Source organism: Ziziphus jujuba, chromosome 9 (assembly GCF_031755915.1).
Source record: "Ziziphus jujuba cultivar Dongzao chromosome 9, ASM3175591v1".
In the NCBI taxonomy this organism is placed as follows: Eukaryota; Viridiplantae; Streptophyta; class Magnoliopsida; order Rosales; family Rhamnaceae; genus Ziziphus; species Ziziphus jujuba.
The window spans coordinates 28,766,285-28,794,108 of NC_083387.1; the positions used below are offsets into that span (position 1 = coordinate 28,766,285).

At 32.9% G+C, this 27,824-nt stretch overlaps 5 protein-coding genes across 46 annotated transcripts in view; 3 read left to right on the forward strand and 2 right to left on the reverse strand.

Annotated features, from left to right (window-relative positions):
• Positions 1-120: 120 nt before the first annotated feature.
• LOC107434061 (receptor-like protein EIX2) lies at positions 121-4,862 on the reverse strand. The gene is made up of 2 exons (XM_016045475.4): positions 1,122-4,862; positions 121-596 (listed from the first exon to the last, which is right to left on the reverse strand). Exon 1 carries the CDS (start codon positions 4,385-4,387, stop codon positions 1,142-1,144), a length of 3,246 nt encoding a protein of 1,081 aa, XP_015900961.3. The 5' UTR covers positions 4,388-4,862; the 3' UTR covers positions 121-596; positions 1,122-1,141.
• A 4,395-nt stretch (positions 4,863-9,257) lies between these two features.
• On the forward strand, positions 9,258-13,920 carry LOC132799473 (receptor-like protein EIX1). Its single transcript, XM_060811396.1, has one exon. It carries the CDS (start codon positions 9,258-9,260, stop codon positions 10,278-10,280), a length of 1,023 nt encoding a protein of 340 aa, XP_060667379.1. The 3' UTR covers positions 10,281-13,920.
• On the forward strand, positions 10,383-12,176 carry LOC132799450 (receptor-like protein EIX2). The gene has a single exon (XM_060811282.1). It carries the CDS (start codon positions 10,383-10,385, stop codon positions 12,174-12,176), a length of 1,794 nt encoding a protein of 597 aa, XP_060667265.1.
• Positions 13,921-15,252: 1,332 nt separating the features above from the next.
• Positions 15,253-16,059, forward strand: LOC132799451 (receptor-like protein EIX2). The gene has a single exon (XM_060811283.1). The coding sequence runs from the start codon at positions 15,253-15,255 to the stop codon at positions 16,057-16,059; it is 807 nt and encodes a 268-aa protein (XP_060667266.1).
• A 3,692-nt stretch (positions 16,060-19,751) lies between these two features.
• LOC107435782 (uncharacterized) overlaps positions 19,752-27,824 on the reverse strand; it is a 191,159-nt gene continuing 183,086 nt past the window's right edge. For 18 of the 42 annotated variants that reach the window (XR_009634089.1, XR_009634087.1, XR_009634072.1 and 15 more), the window contains 3 exons: positions 21,229-21,320; positions 20,811-20,899; positions 20,328-20,529 (listed from right to left, as the gene is read on the reverse strand). The gene's annotated coding sequence lies outside the window, so the exon portion shown is untranslated. The other 24 variants (XR_009634083.1, XR_009634079.1, XR_009634068.1 and 21 more) reach the window with 24 other exon arrangements.

A 27,824-nucleotide genomic window follows, 5' to 3' on the forward strand; every position in this document is an offset into this window, starting at 1 on the left:
TCACATGGTATCCAATGAAATAACTTACTTCCATAATTAATTAAACATGAATCCTAATAAATATTTCTCTATGCAGACTACACATAACCTTAATTTATCCCTTTAGTTTTTTACTATGCAAATATATATATATACATATATATATCATGTATAGCTATAAATCCATATTAATATTAATATTCTAAAGTTGAAGGAATTAAAACAAAGTTACCGTCACAAGTTTAAAGCTGATAAAAAAATTAAAAAATAGTAAAAATTTTATAGCATTGTCCTATTCGATTTGAAGTAAATGCCTTACATTTATAAAATTATAGTTTCCTTACTTAATACAAAAACTTAGTATTTGCCAAACATCAGAATTTGATTCAAACACACTTTTAAAGTACATAGAAGCAAAAACGGAATCCAAAAAAAAAAAAAAAAAAAACACACTTTTAAAGTACATAGAAGCAAAAACGGAACCCAAAAAAAAAAAAAAAAGTCTAAATTACTAGAGTCAACTGCTCGTAAAAAACTACGAAATCCAATAATATCATAAATTTACTCCAAGTGCTCTATCCGGACCAAGGGACACCTTCCATTTGAAACGTATATACCTGCAAAGGATGTACAATCCACCGTGGACAATTCATTATTTTCTCTTATAATTTGATATTTGGCAAATAATGCGTTAATATAAGTTTGGCATATACATTAATAAGAACAAATTGACTATTATTAATTAATTTCCTAGCTATAACTAATTATAATATTATGTTAATAGATGCTTTTTTAAATAGAAAACAGTAAATATATATATTTATTTATTTATTTTGTAATGAGGAAATAATTATATTAGTTTGATATATAAATATTTTAAGGCAGTGAAGGAGTGTTAAGATGAGGAAAACACTAGACAGGTACATATTGTCATGCATCATAGAGAATTGAAGGTGATAAAATAGCTCCCATTAATTATATTTTTATTTTTGAACATTGCAATTATTCCCTGCATATTTTTATTTATTTCATTTAATCCCAATGTCAAGACAACAAGTAATAAAAGAGTGAAATTATCAAAGAGTATAAGTACCTAAGCAAATGAATAACATTCTAAAGACATATAATGTTAGAAGCAATACCTTATAGAAGATGACACAATTCATTGATTGTTGTAACAACTTGTTATCATTTCACGGAACCATCTCAGCTTTAGGACTGAAGCCACATAGATCTGGTCTTTGATGCAGTCGAGAAACATGAAATAACTATGTCTCCATGTCCGATTGAAAATAAGGGAACCACAAAATCCCCAAAAACCTACAATGAATCCAACAGCCATGCCAATGTAAAACCATGACATTTCATGGTCGTCTTCTTTTCTATTCTTTTCAACAACAGTGACTTCACCATTTGTGCTGCAGTTCGGAGTGAGTGGAGGACCACATAGTTTGTTGCCGACAAAGCTGGATGAATTGAAGCTTTGGAGTTGAGTGCCTGTTGGGATTTTTCCACTGAGGTTGTTGTAGGACAAATTCAAATAGCTCAAGAAATTCAAACTCGACATACTTTGAGGGATTTCACCAGAAAGTTTGTTCTTAGAAAAATCAATGGACTCCAGTTCTCGCATATTACCTATTTTCACTGGAATCTCTCCATCTAAAAGGTTGTTTGACAAATTCAATGAGAGCAGATTTGAGAGATTTGTAATTTCTAAAGGAATGTGTCCTGACAAAGAGTTACCAGACAAGTCCATGATATTTACAAGTGCTAGTGTCTTATTGTATTCAATCGGCTTGCCTTTAATCAGGAGTAATGCAGCCTCTACGTAAGAAGTGCTACTATGCCTAGACACATTGTACCAAAAGCCAGGAGAATCAGCCACTTTTATTGCCATAATAGAGAAATTGTTAAAACATTGTGGTATTGGGCCGGACAGATTGTTGTTTGAAAGATCCAAGATTTGAAGGGAATTGAGAGCACAAAGTTCCTTAGGTATATGACCATGGAACTTATTGAAGCCAGCACTGAGAATCCTCAACTTTGGAGGACTTGTTTCAAGCCAAGTAGGAATGTTTCCCTCAAATTTATTCTGATTAAGATCCAGAGTAACTAAATTAATACAATTCTGTAAAGAAAAAAGAGAAAATATTCCAAATAGGTTGTTCCTACGGAGATGCAATGATTGAAGAAAAATCAACGAACCGAAGGATGAAGGAATACCACCACCAAAGCTATTGTAATTTAAATATAAGAGCTGTATATTTTTCCATTTGCTCCAACAGTTGGGTAATTTTCCTGACAACCGATTTTTGGCAAGATCAAGAGCTGCCATATTCATTGGCTCACTTGGTGAGCTACACAAGAATTGTGAAATGGATCCTGAAAGTAGATTATCAGAAAGATCTAGTTCATACACCTTGGAAGATACCAAAGGCAAGGGCCCCTCGAAGTGGTTTTGGCTCAGGTCGATTGCTGAGTACTCTAGCATCCCCATATTCGTCAGATTGGGAATCCTTCCATGCATTTGATTTTGAGAAAGATCTAAGTATTGTAATTCTGAAAAGTTGAAAATCCAAGCGGGAAGAACATCTGCAAGACTTGTGTTGGATAAAACCAAAGAAAAAAGGGTCTTTTGTGACCGTACCCACATTGGAAATCGTGGGCCCAAATGGCAGGAGCCCATATCTAATGATTCAAGTTGAAAAGGAGGAACCCAATCCTGACCTACTTTCAAAGCTAATCGGTTATCCCATGCAGAAAAAGATCTGAGACTCGTTGTATTAGCAAAGTGAGCCTCCGAAACGATGCCTTCTATCTGATTCTTGTAAATTTCTAAATGTTCCAAATTAACAAGCTGCCCCAAAGATTCAGGGAGAGTTTCACTAATGTGATTATAACCAAGGAACACAACTCTCAAAGAGGAAAGATTTCCCAATGATGCTGGAATTGGACCAGAAATTGAATTAGAAGATAGCTCAAGATGGGTCAGAGAGGAAATATTTCCCAATGATGCTAGAATTGGACCAGAAATTGAATTAGAAGATAGCTCAAGATGGGTCAGAGAGGAAAGATTTCCCAATGATGCTGGAATTGGACCAGAAATTGAATTATTAAATAGATCAAGAGAGGTCAGAGTTTTGAACTGCCCAATTTTATTGGTTATATGACCATATATTTGACCACCCCTGATATTTAGGACCTGTAGGCTATCAGAAAGACATCCTGAACAACTATCTAGGATTTGGGATATGGGTAGATTCCATGGGTTGACGGACAGCTCAATTTCTTTTAATTTGCAAAGTTGAGCCATGGATGATGTTGGCAAGTCTCCTTGTAGCTCATTCCCTGACAGGTCAAGTGTAATGATAGATGTCATATTTTTTATTTCACTTGATATTGTACCTGTCAATTGATTACCAGCAAGGTTGAGAACCTCCAAATGGCTTAAACTATATAACCAGCTGGGCATTGAGGTATTCAAAGAGTTATCAGAAAGATCAAGGTGCACAAGGAAAGTTAAGTTTTGAATACCATCAGGGATAGAAGCACCATTTGCAATCCCACTTAGATAGAGAGAAGTCAAACTTCTCAAATTGAAAACCCATAGTGGAATATTGTTCCCTAAATAGTTTCTCGAAAGATCAAGAAGGGATAGAGATGAAAAATTGACATGAGATATTGCACGAAAAATGAAGTTCAAATTGCAGTAGCTTAAGCGCAGGACTTCCAAAGAAGGGAGTGAATTTGTTACCTCCAACCAATCAGATGCTTCTTCAAGGTCAATGGAACTCATGTCAAGGTACCGCAACGAAGAAAGTTGAGAAAGCCATTGAAGATTCTTAGCATATGGACTGCTGTAAGTGCCAATGAATTCTCCGTAAATAGAGTGAAGATCAAGAGAGTGTAAATTTGTGAGATTACCAAGTTGATGAGGAATCATTCCACTGAATATAGTATAAGAGAGATTAAGATATCTTAAACTCCGTAAAGATCCAAGGAATTCTGGAATTCGAGCGCCCCCAATAAGACTGACGCTTAGATCCAAGTGTCGTAGATGCTTCAAATCCACCAAAGAAGGGTTTATCTCACCACTCAACCGCTTCTGATAAAACTGATCGTCAGGATCACCAAGAAGGAGCTTGTGAACATGATGAGGAGTGAGCTCGGAGCAGACAACGCCAGACCAATTGCAACAGTCATGACCAACCCAGGAGGCCAAGCGGAGGGCAGGATCATGGAGATCATGCTTGAAGCTGAGAAGCGCTTGTCTCTCGCTTGGGATGCAACTGAAATTAGAAGGGGTAGCATTGCAGAATATAGAATTATTATGGAGGATGAAAAATCCAAAGAAAATAATAAAAGCAGGAGCAGCAGCAGCAGGAGGAGGTATTGTGAAGAAATGCATGGCTTGCAAGAACTAACAAAAAAGCAGGGGAATGGAAATGGAAATGATAATGGAATGGATGATGGATTGATGGGATTGTGGGTTGTTTTTGATAATAAATATATCATCAAATTACACTGCTCTGTCCCCACACGGAAAATATTCACGGCACGTATTTGGCACGCCTTACAAAGGGGGGACAGGACTGAATACTGATGCATGTTATTATTTTTCCTTTTCTCTTTTTTTTTTTTATTTTAATTTTTCCTCTGCCAGCGTGGACATGGAGAATATTGAAAAGTCTTTGTGAAAATTCAAAGCATGTGCAATTGGGACGCCTGAGTAAGGGAGAGTGGACATATAAGTTAGTCATAGCTTCTGTGTTTTTGATTTTTAGCTTTCTGTGTTTGATGTGGCATTCTGCTTTTTTCAAAATATATCATTACACTCCTCTGCGGGCACACCGAGAATGTTCACGCCACGTGTTCGGCACGCCTCACAAAAGGGGGATGCTTTGCTATTCCTTTTCTCTTTTTATTTTTTCCTATCCGTAAAATCTTTTATTTCTTTTTAATTTTTCAACAAAATTCTGAATCCTATTTATTTAAATAAATAAAAATAATAATAAATATGCTCAGTTCCTTTTTTTTTTTAATTTTTTTTTTAGTTTTTCAACAAAATTCTTAATTCTACTTCTTTAAAAATACAATAATGATAATAATAAATATTTTTTAAAATTTTTTTCTTTATTTTTTGTTTGGTTTTTCAACAAAATTCTGAATCCTATTTCTTTAAAAAAAAATAAAAATAATAATAGATATTCTCATAGTTATTTTATTTTATTTTATCTATGTTTTCCTTTTTTTTACAGGGTTATTTTTTTGTTTTTGGCGTTCTACCATTTTCTTTCCAGTCTTTCTTATTTTTCTTTATTTTTTTCGTCATTTTTTATTTTTAGGTTTTTTTTCTTTTATTTTCATTTCTTTTTTCTTATCTTTTTTTAATTTCTTTATTTCTTTATTTATTTTTATTTTTTTGTTTTCCTCTAAATTATTGTTTTTATTTTTTCCATTTATATTTGTTTTTCCTCTTTTAAATTTTTTTTTTCTCGTTTCTTTCTAACCCTTACATACATGCTTGAATTGTTTTATTTTTTCTTAATTTTTCATGACAGTATAAACAAAAATTATATATTGGAAATTTTCTTGATGTCTAGTACATACAATTTTGATAATTTATGTCAATAAAGTATTATTAATATGTCTTAAAGAACTTTAACAGCTACCTTCTTTACCATGTTTGAGCTATGAATGCCTAATCTTAGCATAACTACATGCAGCATAGCACTCGAAAAAAAAACCTATATGCAGCATATAATAAGCTAGGAATGTCTATTTTACAACAACGAGGCAGTCATTTAATTTAGAAGTTTGATGACTGCTTTTCTTTGAAAGGGGTTCATGTCCTAGATTTTTCTTTTATGCACTTTTTTCTGGTTTTATCCTTTTTAATGTGGTTCATCTCCTAGTTTTGCATTTGATTATGTTGTTAGTAGCTGATTGAGGCATTTCAACTTGTTTTCTAACTAGAATTCATGCATATTGTATAGTGGATGTAGTTTCAGTTATTATGCATAATCTGCTCATGTTATTAATTTTATAAATATGTTTATATTTATGTATGGTTTTCTGGTTTATATTTAGGATACAAAATTTTATCACTTCTTCATTTTTCTTAGATATGGAGAACTTGTACATTTTTTTTACTTGAGTAACAGGTAGTTATTTTTACGTATTAGACTTTGCCAATTTGATTAACATATTAATGAATTTCATGTTGAATTGATTCTAATATTTTGTTCATATAGGTTTTATATGTTGTTTTATACAATAATAAATTTTTTTAAAAGGAAATTGTTAGCTATAAAAATAATTTTAGCCATGAACATTATCTGTAACTAAAAGAACATTTGGTCACGGACTATAATTGTGACTTTTATTATTTTGGTCATGGAACTCATACTTTTCATGACTAAAACTTTTTAATCATGTGGTTTTGGTCACAGCTTCATAACGGCCAATCTTTGTGACTAAAACCTTTAGTTATGAACTTTTGCCATGAACGAAAAACCTTTTCTGGTAGTGGCATAGGTTAATTAGATAAACCTTTTAATTAGTTTTCTAGTTTAAATCAACTTGCTCAATTAAAAAATAAATATTTTATGTGGTAAATTTTGCAAGTGTTAATTAGTAGTGCTTAAAAGTTGTTAGACATGTCAAATAATCACAAAGAAAAGAAAGAAAGACAAAATAAAATAAAATAAAATAAAATAATCAAAAAAAAAAAAAAGGAGGGGAGGCGGGGGTGGGGGGAGGAACACTACAATTTAAAACTACATATAATTTGGTATTTATATTTTGTTGTTATTTTTTTGATTTTGTCATTTATTTTTATCTTTTAAATTTGTATTTAATTGTGATATCTGACAAATTCTAACAATCATTAACTCAAACTCTAACTATCATTAACTCATACTAATAAATATTCGAGTTAAGCAAATTATACACAACAAGCTAGAGAAAAAAAAAAAAAAAGAAGGAACCACATTACTGGAGGATACTTACATTTTCCTTCTTTTTTTTTTTTTTTTTTTCTTTTTTTGGCTTTTTACTTTAGAGAAACAAATAAAACTTCAAATATTTTCTTAAATTGTTAATTGATTGCTAAATTAAATTGAATTCTTAGAACCGTCTGATAAAATGAGGTGTTTTGAAATTAGAAGTGTGACGCTATTGTCCACTATGGCAAAGATTTTTTCTTTTTTTTTTTTTCTTTTTTTTTTGGTGGACTTAAGAGGAAGACCAAAAAGCTTCCATGACAACTACTATTTGGTTTGGAACATTTGTGGCCGGTCTAGTCATATTACTGACACGGTAATTTTGTAAAACTTAACTTTGTGATTAAACAGATAAAAAAATAAAAAAGACTAGAAATGCTATGTATGAAAAGGAAGAAGTTTAAGTGCGTTCCTACTGTGCGTCTTAATCACACTTATTTGTGGAACCCAGAGTGAGGCACACGACAGTCACATTAAAGTTTTTTCTCCATGAAAAGTCATGGTCAATAAATGGAACAAATAGGACGGCATATCAATTTCTTTCCAAGTCCAAACACATTCATAGTCATTTGGAAAATTCTAAGGAACATGTTTATTCCATTCATTAACCCACTGAACATCATTTATGAGCCTTAAAAAAATGTAGTGAAATTGAGACATAAAAAATGTAGAGCGGGAATGAAATTGCAGGTCTACGTAGAATTTGGAACCACAAATTGGAATTCCAACAAATGACCATAAGGGAGACAATATTGTTACGTCTCTTCTGTCCATACTCAACAATCATTGAAAATTTTCCTTTTCTTTATACTATGAATATGTATGACATTATTTTTCACATTGTTTTACATTTTCTCTGAATTCAAGTGGGAAAATTTTTAAATTATATAAGGGAACAGAAGGACCCAAAAAAAAAAAAAAAAAAAAGGACAGAAAATATCCACCATCTCAACCGCATAGATAGTGATCTTCTTCAAAATCTGTATAGATATATATAGGCCTTCTATGATATGGATGTCTGCATTTTGTTATAGTACGGACATTTCCAAAAGCAAGGTTTTTAAAGAAACCATCATCAATACGGTTTCTCAAGAAACCGTCATTTTTTAGATAGCCCGCAGGATAAAAAAATGCAACTTCTGCACGATAGAATTCCTATAGATATATATATATACACACACATAATATGCTTTCAATATTATATATAAAACAATTAATTTGACATGCTTAAAGTAACAAGCAAATAGGATAGAGTGGAATGTACAAAGTATGCAATCTCTCTCAACATATACTTCTGTACAACCAATAATTATAAATCAATGCATTTTTTGCTGTTTTGTCCATCTTTTCTTTGGAAAAATCCTTAAGCAATACTCTGCTATCCCTTCTAAGCATTGATGATCAACAAAGAGAATGAAACCACCATTATGAGCGCAATATAGAAATGCCAATCCCATGCGCACTTAGAAAGTGTCCCAGCACTTCCTCATTTGTTCCTACACTTAGAAATATTAATATCAAATATTGAAGGTTGAGGATGAATAATACTGTTAATAATCAAAAATCAATTCATTTTATTTTTGAAGAAAAAAAGAAAGAAATATAGAAATAAATAATTTCGTAAAAAAAAAAAAGAAGCAGTACCATTTTAGAATAGCACCTTAATTAAAGTAGAACCTGGGTCCAAGGATTTGAGTAAAAAAAAAAAAAAAAAAATTGAAAACGAATATTTTCAGACATATTTGGGTTGGAAAATTAGATTAGTAAATAAACAAATTATGTACGTAGGGTATGAAATGAAAAATCTGCATAGAATTTGGAACACCAAATTGCAATTTTCCAACAAAGGAGACCAGAACGAGAAGATCAGCAAACCATTATATCCTTTTACGACTTTGAGACAATGTTCATGCTAAGTCTTCCTAATTATATGACATAATTTTCTACAATGTTCTCAACTTGCCGTATTCAAGATGGGAAAAATTTTCTTACTGCGATAAAAGGGAATAAAACCATTACAATACCAACCCAATTCATAGCAATCTCCTTGAAATACTGTAACTATAAGCCCATTAAACCCCGAGTCAAGTCAGGTCAAACTGATTTCCAAACGGCTATAAAACCAGATCATGATCAATTTTTTATAACAATATATCAGCATCAGTTACAATTTCCTATATTATCCATTTTGCATCACAGCCCCCCCCAAAAAAAAAAAAAAAAAAAAACAAAAACAGAAAAAAAAAAAAAAAATTGTATCCTTGTTTGGCAACCATGAAACATAGCAGCACTTTCATTAATGGAAAGTGTTTCTTTATATTTCTGTGCGGAATTCTATTTCTAACAAAGCTCAGTTTTTCCATTGGTGAGCTTGAGGTAGCATGCCGAGATGTTGAGAGGAAAGCGCTTGACAAGTTCAAGCGAGGCCTAGCAGATCCCTCTGGTAGGCTTTCATCATGGGTGGGAGATGATTGTTGTAGATGGGAAGGAGTAAGCTGCAACAACAGAACCGGACACGTGGTCGAGCTCAATCTTCGCAGCCCCTCCTCAAACAGTTTGGATGGTGATGGAACAGCACAAACTTTGAGCGGTAAGATTGATCCATCCTTGATTGTTCTGAAAGATCTAAATTACTTAGACTTGAGCAAGATTGATTTTGGAGGTTCCCAAATTCCCTCTTTCATTGGATCATTACAAAGCTTGAGATATCTCAATCTTTCTGGTGCATCTTTTGGTGGAACTATTCCACCAAGTCTTGGGAACCTATCAAGATTGGTATATCTTGATCTCAATAAAGTTGACCAATTTGAGTTAACCAAAAGTAGCCTGTACTGGCTTTCTGGTCTGTCTTCTTTAAAATACCTTCATTTAAGAGGTTGGGACTTGTCCATGTCTGCAACAGATTGGCTACAAACCGTTAACAGACTTCCAACACTCCTGGAATTGCACTTACCCTTTTGTCAACTTTCCAACCTTCCTTTAACCCTTCCTTCTCTTAATTTCACCTCTCTTATGGTGCTTGATCTCTCAAACAATGGATTCAACTCCACAATACCAAACTGGTTGTTCAATCTCAAAAGCCTGGTTCATCTTGACCTTAACTCCAACAACTTATATGGGCCACTTCCAGATAAAATTGCTTATTTAGGGTCACTTCAAAAGCTTGACCTGTCATTGAATACCATTGAGGGTCAGTTGTCAAAAAACTTGGGTAAATTATGCAATTTGCGGAGTCTGGAGCTTTCACAAAATAGAATTACAGGTGAAATAACTAATGTTTTGGATAGCTTATCGTGATGCTCCAGAAGCAGCTTAAAGACTTTGAATTTGGGGTACAATGAGCTGACAGGAAATCTATCTAACTCTTTAGGATATTTAGAGAGTTTAACGTACCTTCAAATGTTAGATAACCTATGTCAAGGCTCACTCCCAAACTCAATTGGAAACTTGACGTCTTTGGAAGAAATTTCACTATCCAGTAATATACTGAGTGGTATCCCAAAGAGTCTTGGACAGCTCTCAAAGCTGACTGTGCTAGACATCTCAGAGAACATATGGGAAGGTGTCATAACCGAAACTCATCTCGCTAATCTTTCAAGCTTGACAGAGCTAACAATGGATAAAGTATCCCCAAATATTTCTTTGGTCTTCAAAATTAACTTTGATTGGATACCTCCTTTTAAACTCACGTACCTCCTCATAAGATCATGCCAATTGGGTCCCAAATTTCCTACCTGGCTTAAAAATCAAAGTGAGCTGACCTTTGTAATACTCAACAATGCTATGATTTCAGACACCATACCAAACTGGTTTTTGAATTTGGATTTGCGGCTCGGCAGACTGGAAATGGCTTATAATCAACTAAGCAGCAGGGTGCCAAACTCATTCAGATTCAACAAGGAAAGCATTGTCGACCTGAGTACAAATAGATTTCAGGGTCCTCTTCCAATTTGGTCATCAAACATTACCATCTTTTCTCTAAGGGACAATCTGTTTTCTAGGCCAATTCCCCCTAACATTGGTGAAGCAATGCCTTTGCTATCAGATTTAGATATCTCTGAAAACATTTTGAGTGGAAGCATTCCCTTGTCCATTGGAAATCTAACGGGATTGACAACCTTAATTATTTCCAACAATAAACTATCAGGTCAGATTCCTCATTTGTGGGAAGATAAACAATTCTTGTATATAGTGGACATGTCAAATAACAGTCTTTCAGGAACAATCCCAACAACAATGGGTTCTCTAAGTTCACTTGAATTATTGGTTCTCTCAAACAACAAACTTTCAGGTGAACTTCCTTCATCTTTGCAAAACTGCGCTAACATGGTTAATTTGGATCTTGGAGATAACAGATTTACAGGTAAGCTTCCAGCTTGGATAGGAGAAAGTATGCACAACTTGTTGATCTTGAGTTCGCGGTCCAACTCCTTCAGTGGGAACATTCCTCATCAGTTTTGTGGGCTTTACAAACTTCACATAATGGACCTGTCTCACAATCATCTCACCGGTCACATTCCACATTACATTGGCAATCTCAGTGGCTTGAAATCTGAAGGCATAGACGAAATCACATACCAAGGAAAATTGAAGGTGGTGGCGAAAGGAAGAGCTCTGTTATATGATTCCACCTTATACCTCTTTAATAGCATTGACCTATCAAACAATAACTTATCGGGAGGTATACCAATGGAACTAACAAAACTCATAAAACTTGGTACTTTAAATTTGTCCATGAATCATTTGACAGGACAAATCCCATCTAGCGTTGGGAATTTAGAGTGGATTGAAACTCTTGATATCTTCATGAACCATATTTCTGGTCCAATCCCACTTTCAATGACTTCTTTAACATTTCTGAACCATCTCAATCTCTCGTACAATAACTTGTCCGGAAAAATCCCAACCACCAATCAGTTTCTGACCTTTGATGATCCATCAATCTACGAAGGAAATGTCGGTCTCTTTGGAAGACCTTTGTTAACTGAATGTCCTAATCACAGTGGCCAAAGCAAACCAGGAGGTGATGAAGAAGACGGAGATGGAGATGGAGATGGTGGAGATAAATTTGAGAAACTGGGCTTAATTATCAACATTGTGATTGGGTTTTTTGTGGGATTTTGGGGAGTTTGTGGAACTTTGATCATCAAGAGGCTTGGAGAATTGCGTATTTCCGCTTTGCTGAAAGAGTGAAGAGCATCTGCTTGTCAATGTTTTGAAGAATGTTTGTCGCAAAGATACACCCTTGGATGTTTTGAAAGCAAGCCCATCAGATTGCATGTTTCAAAATCGTTTCTCTTTGTCTCGTTTTTTGTTATTTTCATAGTGAAATAATTCTGTGTTATACTATTAAATCTTTGATTTCCTCTTTCTTTTTTATTTATTTAACAATATTAATAAAAGTATTCCCAGTAAACTATATTTTGATATTATGTCCCAAAATATATTGGTAATTTAGCAAGTAAATATATTTTGTTGTTGATCATAGATTTGTACAATATTGGAATAAGCTCCGACCATTTTTTTTTTAAAATACATAAACAAATTATTGCCTATAAAATTAACGACAAAACAAATCATAAATATTATTGGCATAAGAAATTATCTGGCCATATATTAACACCAAAAAAAAAAAAAGTTTAATTCAGTAAGTGTATAAAATCCAATATTAAATAGTAATAGGACAATTCAATTATTAATTAACTAAGTTTCACCAGTTTATTAGTCCACATATAGGATTTATATTGAAAGATCTCACCTAGGTTATTAGCTCGCTATATATCAAATGTAAATAACAAATGCTAATTGAACGATTCAATTAGTAATCATGTTTCACCACTTTATTAGTCCACATAGTATTTATTTTGTAAATTTGCAACATCTCACCTAGGTTATTAGCTACATTTTAGATTTAGAGAACATTTGTCGATAGAATTAAAGAATAAACACATGGCACATAATTATCCTAATTTAGTTAAATCTCCACTGTTGCAGGCTTCAAATTAATTAATCATTTATGTTCCTCCAAAAGAATTAAATAGTATTACGTATTATTGACTGCAACTCACTCAGATGATCACTAAGTTTCATGTAAAACAAATCAACAACAAAACAGTGGAGAACAAAAACAGAAACATGAAATATACAAAACAGAGCATCATAAATTTAATTGATATTATTATAAAACGGTTTTAAACATTGCACCGAACATAAGATATATATCTGATTTGCAGGTTGGCTACCATTACAAGCATGGTGGGTCAAACAACTAGTTCTCCTTCCAATATTCAACTTCTCTGGCTTCTAAGTCTTTGTGGAATAATAATTGCATCCTTTAATGGACGCTGTTTCGGCGATGGTGATCGTGGTATGGATTGCATAGATGAGGAGTGGAAAATTCTTCTCCACTTCACAGACTGCCTAACAGATCCTTCAGGAAGACTCTCATTTTGGGTGGGCCTTGATTTCTACGAATGGGAAGGAGTATACTGCTAACCAGACATGTGATGAAGCTCAATCTTCACAACCCATCCTCATCTACTTTCTATGTGAAAGACTTCCCATGGAACTGTAAGATCAACCCCTTTGCTTGTTTTGAAATATTTAAAGTACTTGGGACTTGAGCATGAATTATTTTGGTTATGGTCACCCAATTCCTTCTTTCATTGGATCATTACGGAAACTAAGGTATCTCAATCTTTTTGGATATTTTTACTTTAGGAGCTGTTCCACAAAGTTTTGCAAATGTCTCAAGATTGACTTATATGGATCTAAATATAGTTTGTAATTACATCTTCATTAACAAATACAGAAGTATCCTGCAATGGCTTTCTGGTCTTTTATCTTTCAAGTATCTTAACTTAGGAGGCTGGAATTTGGGCTAGGCTGCATCATACTAGCTTCAAACTGTTAGTAAGCTTCCATCACTCTTGGAATTGCACTTGCCGTATTGTGGACTTAACAAAAGGATCTCACTCATCTGTTTGTTAACTTCAAATCTCTTTCAGTGCTTCACCTCTCAAACAATTATATCAACTGCACACTACTTGATTGGTTTTTCCTAAACCACAACTATTATATCCACCGAACACTGAATCCAGATGCAATTGCTTATTTGACTTCTCTGAAACGCTCGACTTCTCTCACAACCAAGTTTCCGTTCATGTAACACATTTTGTCAACAGATTGTGTAGATGCTCCACAACAGCTTAGAGAAACTATACTTGAGCTCCAATGGACTTGTGGGAGATCTACCCAATTCTTAAGGATATATTAAGAGCCTAAAAGTTCTTCGGCTTCAGAATAATTTATTTCAAGGTTCAATCCCAGAATCCATAGGAAACTTTACATCATTGGAAGAACTTTACCTATTAAATAATCAAATGTGTCATTACCAAAAGCCTAGGATGCCTCTCAAAGCTGAGTGTGTTAGACATCTCAGAAAACTTATGGGAAGGTGTCATAACAAAAGCTCATCTGATGAATCTTTTGAGCTTGAAAGAGTTATCAATTGATAAGCAATCCTCAAACATTACTCTGCTTTTCAATGCGAGCTTTGATTGGATACCTCCTTTTAAACTCAAAACACCTCACCATCATATCATGCCAATTGGGTCCTAAGTTTCCAATATGGCTTCAAAATCAAAATGCGCTTAACACATTGGTACTCAACAATGATGGGATTGCTGACGCCATACCAAATTGGTTTTTCCAATTGGGTTTGCAGCTGCATGAACTAGCTTTTGCTCTTAATAACATCAGTGGCAGGGTTTAATGATGATTCAACAACTGATTTGAGCTTAAACCACTTCAATGGTCACCTCCCACTTTTCTCAACAAATATTTCTTCTTTGCCATCTAATGAAAATCATCTTTCTGGGCCAATTCCTCCCAACATTGGCAAAGCAGTGCCATTTTTATTGTCTTGGACATATCTTTGAACTCACTGAATGGAAGCATACCATTGTCCATAGGTAATCTAACTCGGTTGGAATTTTTAAGGATCTCTAAATAATCATCTTGCGGGTCATGTTCCTAATATGTGGAAAAATATTTCATCATTTGACTTTTGGACATGTCAAACAACAGTCTTTCTGGAACAATCCCAAGTTCGATTGGTCATCAAACAACTCTATATCTTTTGATTATCTCTAACAACAATCTTTTTGGATAAATTCCTTCATCCTTGAAAACTTATTCCTTCCTTTTTAGTCTTGATCTTGGTGATGACAAATTTTCTAGGAAACTTCCAACTTGGATAGGAGAATGCATGACCCTTTCGAACTTAATTATTGAAGATATCCATACAAAATTTTGTAACCTTTCCCAACTTCATGTGTTGGACCTTTCACAGAATAATTTGCCAGGCCATATACCACATTGCATAGGTGATCTAAGTTTCTCTAATTATGATCTACATTTACTTTTTGAAAGGGCACTTAATAGGGAAAGTTTCAGGGTAGTGACGAAGGGAAGAAAGCCAAAATACAAGTATTCCATTCTATCCTTTATCAATAGCGTTGATCTATCCAATAATAAGTTATCATGGGAGATTCCTGTGGAGCTAACAAAACTCCAAAAACTGCAAACTTTGAATTTATCGACTAGTCATTTGAAGAAGAAGATTCCAACAACCATAAGGTACTTGACAATGTCAAAAACTTTTGACCTCTCTGGTAAAAACTTTTTTGGTGAAATTCCAGTTAGCATGGTCTTTTTAACATTTCTGAGTCATTTGAACTTCTCATTCAATGGCCTGTCTGGAAAAATCCCAACTGCCAATCAGTTTCAGACACTCGATGATCTATCAATCTATCAAGGTAATATCGGCCTCTGTGGAAAGCCTTTGCAAAGTGATTGTCCAGACAGCAGCCAACATGCAGCAAGAGGAGAGAAAGAAGAGAAAGAAAGTGATGCTTATGAGACGATAGGCTTCTTCGTCAGCATGTCATTAGGCTTTGTTGTGGGGTTTTGGGGTGTTTTAGGTAGCTTGATCATTAAGAAATCTTGGAGACATGCCTACTTTGGCTTTGCTGAAAAAGTTGGAAACAGAGTAGTCAATTTACTTTTTACATGAATGATAATTTCTATGCCAAGCTGCCTTATTTTACTTTTTTTCCTTTTTCAAATTATGTTGTTGTAATAATTGTTCTATCCTATAGAGTGTACGAAGGAATTTAGGAAAGCTTTGATGGAGAGATATAAAGCAACTTGTAAGTTCAATCAAGCTTGTATTTTCCATCTTTTCTTTTCACTTTACAGAAACAACTAAAGGTCAAATATTTTTTTAAATTATTAATTATTTGCTGAATTAAATTGAATTAGAATCGTCTGATAAAATGAGAGGTGGTTTTGGAAGTAGAATTATCAAATAAAAGTCGGTTACCATTTTAAGATGTTATGATCCCCTATGGAAGGAAAATTTATCTCCACCATCTCCATCTCTGTCTTCTTCATCACCTCCTAGTTTGCTTTGGCCACTTTCAGGACATTCAATTGACAAAGATCTTCCACAGATACCAACATTTCCTTGGTAGATTGATGGGTCATCAAGGGTCAGAAACTGATTGGTGGTTGGGATTTTTCCAGACAAGTTATTGTATGAGAGATTGAGAAGTCATTGAAAGTGGGATTGGACCAGAGATTTGGTTCATGGAGATATCAAGAGTTTCAATCCACTCAAAATCCCCAATGCTTGATGGGGTTTGACCTGTCAAATGATTCATTGACAAATTCAAAGTACCAACTTTAGTGAGATCTGTTAGTTCCATCGGTATACCTTCTGATAAATCGTTGTTAGAGAGATCAAGAAGGTATTCCTCCAAAAGGTGTTTTGGATGCAGAGAATTATGGTAAACAAAGAAATGACCAGAAGATCATTGATCATCCTTTGAAAAATGTTGTTGATGATCAGCAAAAGGAAGGGTCAACAAAAAAGGGGTATCATTGAACCTCCATCAAAGAAAACAGATGAAAAGGCAAAAGATCAAAATATATATTTGCAGGAAAAGGAAAGAATGAAGAAAGGTAAAGAGTCATCAACAGCTGATATTACTGCAGTGCCAAATAAGGTTATAGAGATGGAAAAGGAAAAGAAAAGGAAGTTAGTAGGTACAACAACAAAAGAGAAGCAAATTAAGGAATTATTAGGAACATCCATAAAAAAAAGGATGAAGAGAGGAAGACTCTAATAAACATAGGTGCAGCAGTACTAGTGCTTTTGTCATTCGGTGTATATGTTTCCTATAGCTTATTTGGTTCCTTTGAAAAAAGTAAAAGTGCCTAGCCTTTGTTTTCATGTTTTCCTTCCATTAACTTGCTTATAAGTTGTTCACTATGTGTGTAATTTGTAATCAACTTCTACAATAAGTACATTCATATGAAAAAAGACAGTTACATGATACTAAGAAAAAAAAGAAAATACCCCCCTCTGTTTTCTCCTTTTCTATGGTCTTCCTCTCATTCTCTTTCCTTTCTCTTTCCACTTTCTCCCCTAACATTCCTTTCTCCACTTCTTCCACCACTTTCTCTTTCCAGATTCCCCCTCCCTCTCCATTTTTCTACTTCATTCCCTCTCTATTTTTTTCCTCTTGTTTCCCTATTTCAAGACCCTTTCCTATATTTTCAAGACCCTCTCCATTTTCTCTAATTATTTTCTCTTTACAAAAACTCTTCCCATACATTTTCTCATCACTACTTTTCTTTCTACCGTTTCACTACTGTCTCTCTCCACCATCTCTTCCCTCACTTTATCTCTAAACTTTCTACATGTCACTTTCTCTTTTCACACTTGCTCTACACTTCCTCTATAACTTCTCTATCAAGCTCCACAGCTTCTGTTTCCCATTTGGTATCATTATCACAAGAAAAATCCTTTATTCCATATGTAGTTATAATGCCAAGTTTTCATAAATTTCGTTTTCCTTACCACATCAATACTGTGTTTTTTAGCTATTTTCTTGACTGCTAGGATAAAAATCCAAAATGTTTAAACTTAGCTATTTTATACTATTATATAAGAAAATAAATTCTAAAACTAGTAGTGTTATCTTTTCATATAACCCTAAATGTAAAAGGCTAATAACGTAAATAAAAAAAAAAAAAAATTTACATTTTATATTCATGTATAACTCTAGATTATTGATATATATATATATATATATATATATTTTATTGTTTTGATAAAAAGTTTATTGATAGTTCTTTTACGTACTTTAAGATTTTTTAACACTAGCTACCAATGAGCAGTACAAGTATGGTTTATTGGTTGATTTGTTATTGTTATTATTATTGATGAACTGGTATTATTAATTATTATTATTATTATACATAGTATTTTATTTTGAAAATATTATTATTGATAGTTATTATATGTACTTTGAGATTTTTTTTACAATAGATATACTAATTAAATGAGCAGTATTAATAAAAACATATATTCTCTATTTTTATCATAATCAAGAAAATTTTTTTTAACATAGTTTTACATGAGCTTGTTAGGATGTTCACTCTGAGCAGTTATCAGTTTGTTTACTATTTCAATGATTTGATTAAAAGATTTTAGTATTTTTATTTATTATTATTATTGTTATTATTATTTTGGTAATCTATATACATATATATATACATATATATATATATATATATATTATTTTTGTTAGTTGTAAAGAATAAAATAAAAGTAGTATTTTTTATTTTATAAGCTTTCAATCTTCTGAACTTTTATATATGTTAGTGTTTTTGTTAGCATGTTTTATTTTTTTAAAATGTTTTAAATTTTAGTTGATTCTTATAAAAAGAAAGTAGTCTTTTTTATTTGTCATTTATATTTTAAGTTTTTGAATGTTCACGTCGAAAAATAAAACTTTTAATTTTTATATTGATTTTATTATAAATTAACAGTCGTTAATTTAACAGTGGATGTTTATTTATTAGTTTTTGCATTTCCAGGGCAAATGAAGTTCTAGAAAACTTGGCATGACTAACCATGAAATAAACAATTTAGCCTAAAACGCAATAATGGCAATCCAAAAGCGAAAAAAGAAAGTAGATAAAGTTGAGAGAAATTAGAAGAGAAATTATAAAGACAGAGAAGAAGAGGAAGAGAGTAATAAGAGAAAGAATAAAGATAAAATGCGAAAAAGGATAAAACAGAGACTGTAAATAAAACTGGAGAGAAAAAAGTAATTGAGAAAAGTGAAGGTGGGAAAGTAATTAAAGAGAGAAATAAAAAAGATAGTAGAGAAATACAATGAAGAGAGAATTTAGAAAGGGTGAGAATTAAATAGAGATAGTATAGAAAGAAATAGAGAGAGAAATGAGAAAGGAAAAAGGTGAAGAAAAGTGAAAACTAGAGAGAAAAATTAGATAGGAAAAAAAGTAGAGAAGGAAAAAAGGAAACAAAATTGAAGAGAGAAGAAAGAAAGGGAATGCAAAGGGAGAAAGAGAAAGCAGAAAACACCAACACACCCAAACCCACAGGAGGAGAAGAAAGCCCCGAGTAATCCCTGAGCTGTCTCTTGTCTCTCCCAAACCACAAGAATCATCCATTCTTATCATTATTACTAGTTCATCTTTACACGACAGAATCACAAGACAGAATCACAAAACTATATACGATATATACAAAGACTGTAGAAGACGATATACCACTAGTACTACTACTATTACTACTACTAATTTGAGAGGTGCTTAGATTCTTCAAAACAATCAGCAATCAGCCATCATCATCATCAATGTTTGAAAGTTTCAATCACCATGCATTGCGCAATTAAAAAATTTGAGAGAGTCAATGTACGTCTATACGTGCCTGTGCTGAGTAGATGCAATATTGATGTTCACATGTTTATATGGTATATATTCCATTCGCCTACTCATTTAAATTTCAAGAATTTCAATACTAACAGCTAAGCTCTGCTCATTTGTTTTGGGCATGATAATTAACTACTAAGCAAGTATAGTGGAGAATCCCCCAGATAACTTCTCATCCTGTGTTCTCGTGGGTATAGCAAATAAGCAGAAGACATGGACCATTAAAGTAAAATACTAAACCCCACCCTTTTTTCAATTTTTTTTTTTTTTTCCATAATCTTGACAAATTTGAAATAATTTAAGAGTTGAACTAATATATTTGATACAGATTTTCCTTTCCCCCCTTCATCTCTCAAATAAATAACCTCTTCATGGTGCTCCAAGCCCAATTTTTGAATAACATTCAAAATAGGCTAAGCATTTTATGTCAAGACTCTGAAAACATATATCATCACACGTAAAATTGTGATCTTAGTATCTGAAACCTCTTATTTCACAAAACCAAATTTCTATAAACTCTAATTATATCTGCAATATATAATACAAGGCAATCAACTACAACTACCATAAACTAAGTATTAGAAATACTCATTATAAAATTAACAGGAGAAAGTATTAATTACCTACATGTTAATATTCGCGGCTATATGCTTTTTGGCGAAGTCAGCCTTCTTCTTTGTGTGTGTCACTTAGCTCTGATTTGGCTTTTTATTTCAACAATCATGTAAATGAGTTCCTGATTTACAGACGTTACGAGAAAGACATTTCAAATATTTATTAAAAGTAATAACCAGACCATAACCAATCCATCAAATTAAGATAATATGTAATAGAAATTGCAGTTATAATTAATACCGTTAGCGCTCCACAATTCACTAATAATTTATTGTTAACACACTATCAATGCTACAAACTATGATACTAACACACTCCCATTCAATCTCTATTAAAACTATGATAATAACACACTCCCATTCAATCTCTATTAACTAAGAATCAGTAATACTGAACATATACCTTTTATAGTAGATGGGGCGTCTTGCACTGGGTCTTCATTCTTTTGCTCATCTAGCCAACAGATTTGCTAATCTGTCTCACTTTCATTTCTAAGACAGAAAAAACATTCCAGAAAAAACATTGAGATTAGCACAAATAAAACACAAAAAATTATTTCTAGTCAAGAGATATCTTCGTTTTAAAGAAATTTTCAAGAGACACACAATCAAACATATGGAGTGCATTTTTTATAATTTTGCAAAAATTTCGATTCTCCTGTTTTGAATAGATACCTTATCACATATCAAATTTATTCACATTCAATTGTAAAGTGAAAAAAAGAAAACACTTATGAGACCAGAAATGTAAAAAATGAAAAGAAAAAAAAAAACAAAAAAGTTTTGCAAATAGAATGAACAGGGATACAGTAAAAATTTACCTCTTCTGGGTCCCAAGTCAAACACAGAGGCTTTCAACAGTGAAAGACCTGGACTCCGATTTTCCTTTTTTCCTTTCCACCCCAATTTTTCCCTGAAATTAAAACAAACCCTAAGTCCCAACAGAATTGGGAAAACGTAAAATAAACCCCCAAAAAAAAAAAATGTTTGATATTTGTACGGTGAGACTAAATCGTGAAAGAAAAAGAAAACCATGATACAAAAGCTAAACTTTTCCATGAAAGTCTTTCAAAAAAATAAAAAATAAAAAAAACAGAGAAGCCTCCTCGGCCATACCGGAAATTTCCTTGATTCGTCAGTCTCGGCCCTTTGAAGAAACCGAGAAATTGAGGGAGGGAAGACTTGTAGATAGTACCTCTATTAAAAAATAATCTTTGATGTAGAAGACAGAACCAAGTTATTTGCTTACAAATTAGAAATGTAGTGAAACAATACATAGTCATTTACAGAGCAAGCATCCTTTAGCTACAAAAATAATAAGACAATATCCCAATGCTTTAGAACAAAAATAAAATAAAATAATAAAAACAACTATCATATAATATTAAATACATAACAAAAGCATGATGTTATTGTTTATATATTCTTTTAAATGATCCGAACATTATCAATAAAAAAAAATTTGAACCACTCTAAAATTAGACTAATATGATAAAATAAAGGCATATAAAAAGCATGAACATCAATATCTTCATTCTATGCATCCTTCCCTTGTCTTTTTCACCATAGAAATATTTTTTAACAAGTCAAATATGGTATGGATAATTTACTGTCTTTACCCCATCTTGTCCAATGCTGCTCTGCTTTCGACGGTTAACTGGGCTATGGCTTCGTCTAGGGCCACTACGCCATCCCATCTTCATACGGCTTGAAGCTCTCTAAAAGTGAAAGGAAATCGTCCAAGTTATTTATTTATTTATTGTACTTAAAAAAGGAGATTTTAGAAAGGGATGTGTGTACTATGTACTTTGGTTTTGTAGCATGTGAATATTATGTTCCTGCTCCTCTCAATGTCTAACCAATTGTTTTGCATCATTCACTAAAAAAGAAAAAAGAAAAAATAAATAAAAAAATCAATCGTTGCATGTAAAACTCCTGTGCACAGCTAGGCAAATACTCCATTACCATCTTTATATGTTTGATATGACTTTTTTTTTTTTGGGCAGGCTTATAGGAAAGGAGAAAAAGATGATAAAGAATCCATTGTTTACGAACTCTTAAGGGCTAGAATCAATGGACCAAAATGTCACATTCGCTTTATGTTGTTGATCTTCTGCTGCAGTAAGAAATCTCAAAAATCCATTCTTCTTCTTTCGAAGCCATTTTCTCTGTTTAGAAAAAAAGAAAAAAGAAAGAAGAGGCTTTACAAAGAAAAAAGGCTATAGCTGAGGACATACACAGCCAATGGAGTGGTGGCAGAATTACAGAGATCAAAACTGGAATACAAGCAAGCTTCGATTATGGTGACAGATACAAGATTGTTCATCTCCACTTTTAATCACTCATCCTCCCTGTTTACACAAATCAAATAAAGAACAAATTGCATTCTAGGTCTCAACTTTTCAACATTATCTTAACTGTAACTGACTAAGCCAATTGCATCTAAATGGGTTTTCTTCAGATACGGGTACCAATATGAACATGTCTTGCATATTTAACCAATACAAGACTCCCAAATTCATGGCTACTTGGCTACGAATACTTGAAAGTGTTTCTCACACATCTCCAGTTGTAATCCCCATACTCCCAAAAAAAGCAAAATGAAAGAAACTGTACATGGAGCTACCGTGATACTTTAGTCTAATTGTTAAAAAGTGTTGATGTGACCCACTGATATGCTTTGTTTCTAATATTTTCAAATTAAACAGGCTTAAAAGAGCTTAAAGCAGCCTAGCAAGAATATTAGTATACATTGGTTCTAATGGTGGCTACGAGGATGACAGACGCATCGACTTTCATTACACTGACTGTGGCTCTCTCTGGTAAAATCTAAAATAATTCTTCACATGCTTTTGATTATTTTAAACTTAAACTGAAAACTATAAAGTGATATACAATTTACAGGGGTTTTCAGGTTCGTAAATGATTATGGATAATTTACTGAATTTGTGGATAGGTTCTTTCCATCTTAGTTTTCACACTTTCATTGACCAAATGAAATAAACCCCCTCAAACAATAAATTGATTGACTAATTATCTCTAACCTGAACTTTTCCATTGCTGGTTCCAACAGCCAGATGTGTTCCACGCTGAGCCCAACCCACTGAACAAACACTGTCATCAATTCCCAAGTCACATAACTTAGTTACCTGCAATTTTGAAATTGACAGTTTTGCATCAAATAAGAAAAGAAAAAACTACAATTTTAAAGAAAAATCTAAACGAAAAAACCAAGCTTAGAACAAACTAACCTTGCTACTACAAGCGTTCCATAAATAAACACAATTGCCCAAACCAACAGCCAACACATTATGTGAAGATCAATCAACAAGATTCAAATAGAAATTGTCTTGCAATGCAGCTGCATCCAAAACCTATATATTCCAACAAAAAAGATAAAAAGAAAAATTAAATAAATAAATTCACCATTAATCCCCAAAAACACAAATCAGTAAACAAAGAAAATTCAAATAAACAAACAAAACCCAGAACTTAGAATCATATAAAACTTTCCCTTATAGGGTGACCTGGGAACTTTTCTTGGAGCCTTGAGGGAGATAAGATTAACCCCTGGAACATTATCATCAAACCCAAAAGGAGAAAGTGAGTGCATGGACCGCCGAGTCTCGGTCTTGTAACGGAAAATATTCCGGCTGGGGGGGCTCATTGGCAAGCTCCGCTTCTCTGGCGTCACCGAGAAACGACTCCAGCATCGGGCCCGAAAAGCGCAGAACGGAGAAGAGTGGCGTAGGCACTCGAATGGTCTTCCCGACCACCATCGCCGTGAGAATTGGTCGGAGTAGAGATGTTGAAGAGTGCGAAGGTGGATCCAGATCTGCTGGGTATGAAGCGGTCGGAGTAGGTGGTTGTGGAAGGCGATTGGTAATGGTTGGAGTTGATCATACAGTTGATGTGGCGAGATGGAGTTAGGGTTTCGAGGTCGAGTGAGCTCCTTGACATGTTTGGAGGGAGATTTAGCAGCGAAGAAGACGAACAGGAAGACAACAAAACCGACGAAGAAGAAGATGGGGTTCTTAGAGTTGGGTGATTGCTTAATGGTGATACCGTGGGGTCATCCATGGAGAATCAGTGTGAGAAGAAGGATAGAGGGAGATTAATAAAGGTGTTGGCAATGAAAAAAAAAAAAAAATTTGAGAAGAAGACTACAGAGGAAGACAAACCTTTCAGGGACTGTTTTAACTTTCCCGGGAAATCTCGGTTATACATTTTCATCAAATCATCGCCTAGCGCTTGTTAAGGGAAGACTAATTTTATTTTTATTTTTTTTATTTTTTTTTTTTTATCTTTTGTGGTGGGAATGGAATCGGCGAGAAGATGTTTGATGCTTATATGTTTCATATAGCTTTATTTGGTGCCTTCGGAAAAATAGAAAACGTTTAGCACATGTTTGGCAAATAAAAAGAGTCTCAAACAGAAAATTAAGTAAACAAAACCGGGGTAAATAAGCCTCTACTTTATAAACAGATTGAGAGAGAGACAGAGAGAGTGAGACCACACCTAAACCCCTGTGTAGGGATGTCAACGAGGCGGCGGGATGGGGCGGTTTTTAAAATTTCATTCTCATTTTTTTAGGGAATTTTACATCCCCTCCCTATGATTTTTTCCGTTTTTTTAGGTATAGAATGGGATCGGGGATTTTGTGGAGTGGGGATGGAACGGGACGATTTTTCCCATTTTGTTTTTTAATTGATATTTTTTTAAAAAAATTATATAAAAAAATTATTTTATTATTAAAATATAAAAAAATGACTACAATGCAATAAAAATATAATAAAATACATCAAAGAACAAATTTATAATTATAATAAAATACATATTTAGAAAAATAAATAAATAAAAAAAAATGATTTTACATAAATAAAATTTTATAAAAAAATATAATAAATAAATAAATATATATATATATATATATATATCGGGATGGATTCGGGGTGGGGTTATTATTTCCCGTTTCCGATTCGATTTTTAGGCATTTGCTCCGAGCCCATCTGCATCCTCGAATTTTCAAGGAAAAACCACCCTTTTAGGGGCGATGCACCACAATTTTGGAGATGGACGGGACAAATTAACATCCCCGTGGCCTCCACATAAATAAATAAATTTAAAAAAAAAAAAAAGCAAGCTTTTTAATCAACAATTTATCTATAAATACCAAGCCTCCTCTGCCTTCCACTCACTTCCAAGTTCCAGCCCAACCCGTTAATCTTGAATATCAGAGTAAGACGAAGAAGAAAGAAGAGGAGTTGAGTAGACCTCGCCGATCACTGATATTTTGCTTTGGGCACTGCCCGCTTTAGTAGTCGTACACAATACTGGCCGTCTACCAGTAGTCAAGACGCTGATCTTAACTGCAATACTGTGACTCCTTATAGAGCTCCTCAACAAAATGAAAGATCACTGTGTTGTCTAACTCCAAAAACGGCCAATAGATTGTTTAGACAATACTCAACTCCTCTATGAGGTGGGCTACGTAGTCGCTACAAGAAACCTCACTTTTGGTATAGCCGTATAAATATAAATATTTGTCACTGAATCTCAAGCCATTTTCCTTTCTATATGTTTTATTTTTTTATTTTTTTTTTATTTTTTGTCATTATTTTAAAAAGCTTTCTATAATTTCTTTTTTTTTTTTTTTTCACGAATAAACCACGTTCTCTCTCCATAAGCCGTAAGTTCTCACACTTTTACAACTTTCAACTGATAGGTTTGTCACTTACATGCAATATAGCATCTTCCAGAGCAATGCAATCTTTATTATTCTTTGAACTGGATGCTAGTTTTCAAGGTTTTCTATAGTTAGCTAGCTAGCTAAGCTGGTTAAACGTTTGTTTCTGACTGTGAGGTGCTGAATTTGATCTGTCTTATTGTTTTCGCAAGTTTGGTTCTCTCTCTCTCTGTTTGCCAGGTGACATTTCTCAAAAAACTATGATCAAGCTTCCTTACTCTTTTGATACTCCTATAACTAAATAATGAAGGAAATGTATTAATTCCGTTGAGCAAGGTATTGCAAAGATATCAAAAGGCAAAGTTGAAACAGGGAACCTCTGTCTGTAAGTCTAAGATTGCTACTGCGATAAATCAAAACTTTTTGGTTCTGAAGAAGATCTTATTACTAATGCAAACACATCTCAGGCAGAGGCTGCTGGGGCCAAATTTTATATATTATAAACCCCATTAGCCAACTTACGGTTGCACAGCTCATCAATATGAGCCCCCATTGTCCAGGATATTCCAGAGTATCTATGTTGTGTTATTTATTTTTCATCGTTTTGGGATAATTTCTTTCCTATAGGCCAACCATAGAAGCATTACAACTTTCATTCGCCTTTCGTGAGTGATGCTAATAAGTATGATATATATATATATATATATATATGCTAAAAATGCTATTAATTAAAAAGCTGCTTTTCTTTTCAAAAGTCCAAACTAAACGTTCCCCTCCCCTCTCTCGAAAGTTTTGGGAATTTTTTTTTTATTTTGTTGAGACAAGTTTATTTATTATTTATTATATAAAAAACTATTATTATTTATTTGTATTAATATTTCTTTCTTTTTTTGCCCCCTGCCCTTCCTATCTCTCCCACTTCTACTTCCACATTTTTCCCTTTCTTTTACATTTATTTTTTAATATATTTTTCCCCACTTATCCATATATATACATATATATATATATATATATATATATATATATATTTCTGATTATATTATAATATCTTATTTTATAAAATTAAGATATTGTGTAAATCAAGCATGTTAGAATCATCATTTACATTTTACTAATTATTTTTTACACTCTTGATGTGATAAACACAAACACACTCTCTCTCTGTCTATATATATATATATATATATTTTTTTTTTTTCAAATCTCTCATTTATATATATATATATATACATATAATCATAATTAGTTATTACAATTATAATCATAATAAATATTTATATACAAATAGAATTATTTAATACAATCGGTTAATAACAAAAAATATTTATATCATAATATTCTTATTGAATATTTGTTCCAATTCATAGCATTTAAAAAGCTGCAACTTTTTATTCTCTTTTTTTATTTTTTTCCTCAATTACACACTTTTTCTATTAATTTTTTTGTTTAGATTTCAATTAATAGTTTAAATCCTAATAAAATCAAGATTTATTTTTTATATTGCCTCAATGAATGTGCTTATTCTATTTCATTATCATCATCATCATCATTATTATTATTATTATTATATATTTGCAATCAATTTATTATGCATTTTATTTCCATTGAAATTCATATTTTTGTCCCAACAATTTTTTTTCTTTTAAAACATAATTCTTAATTAAGTTTCTAATTAGTTACACTAAAACTATTTTCCACACCATATATTAATATAATCACATATATAACAGT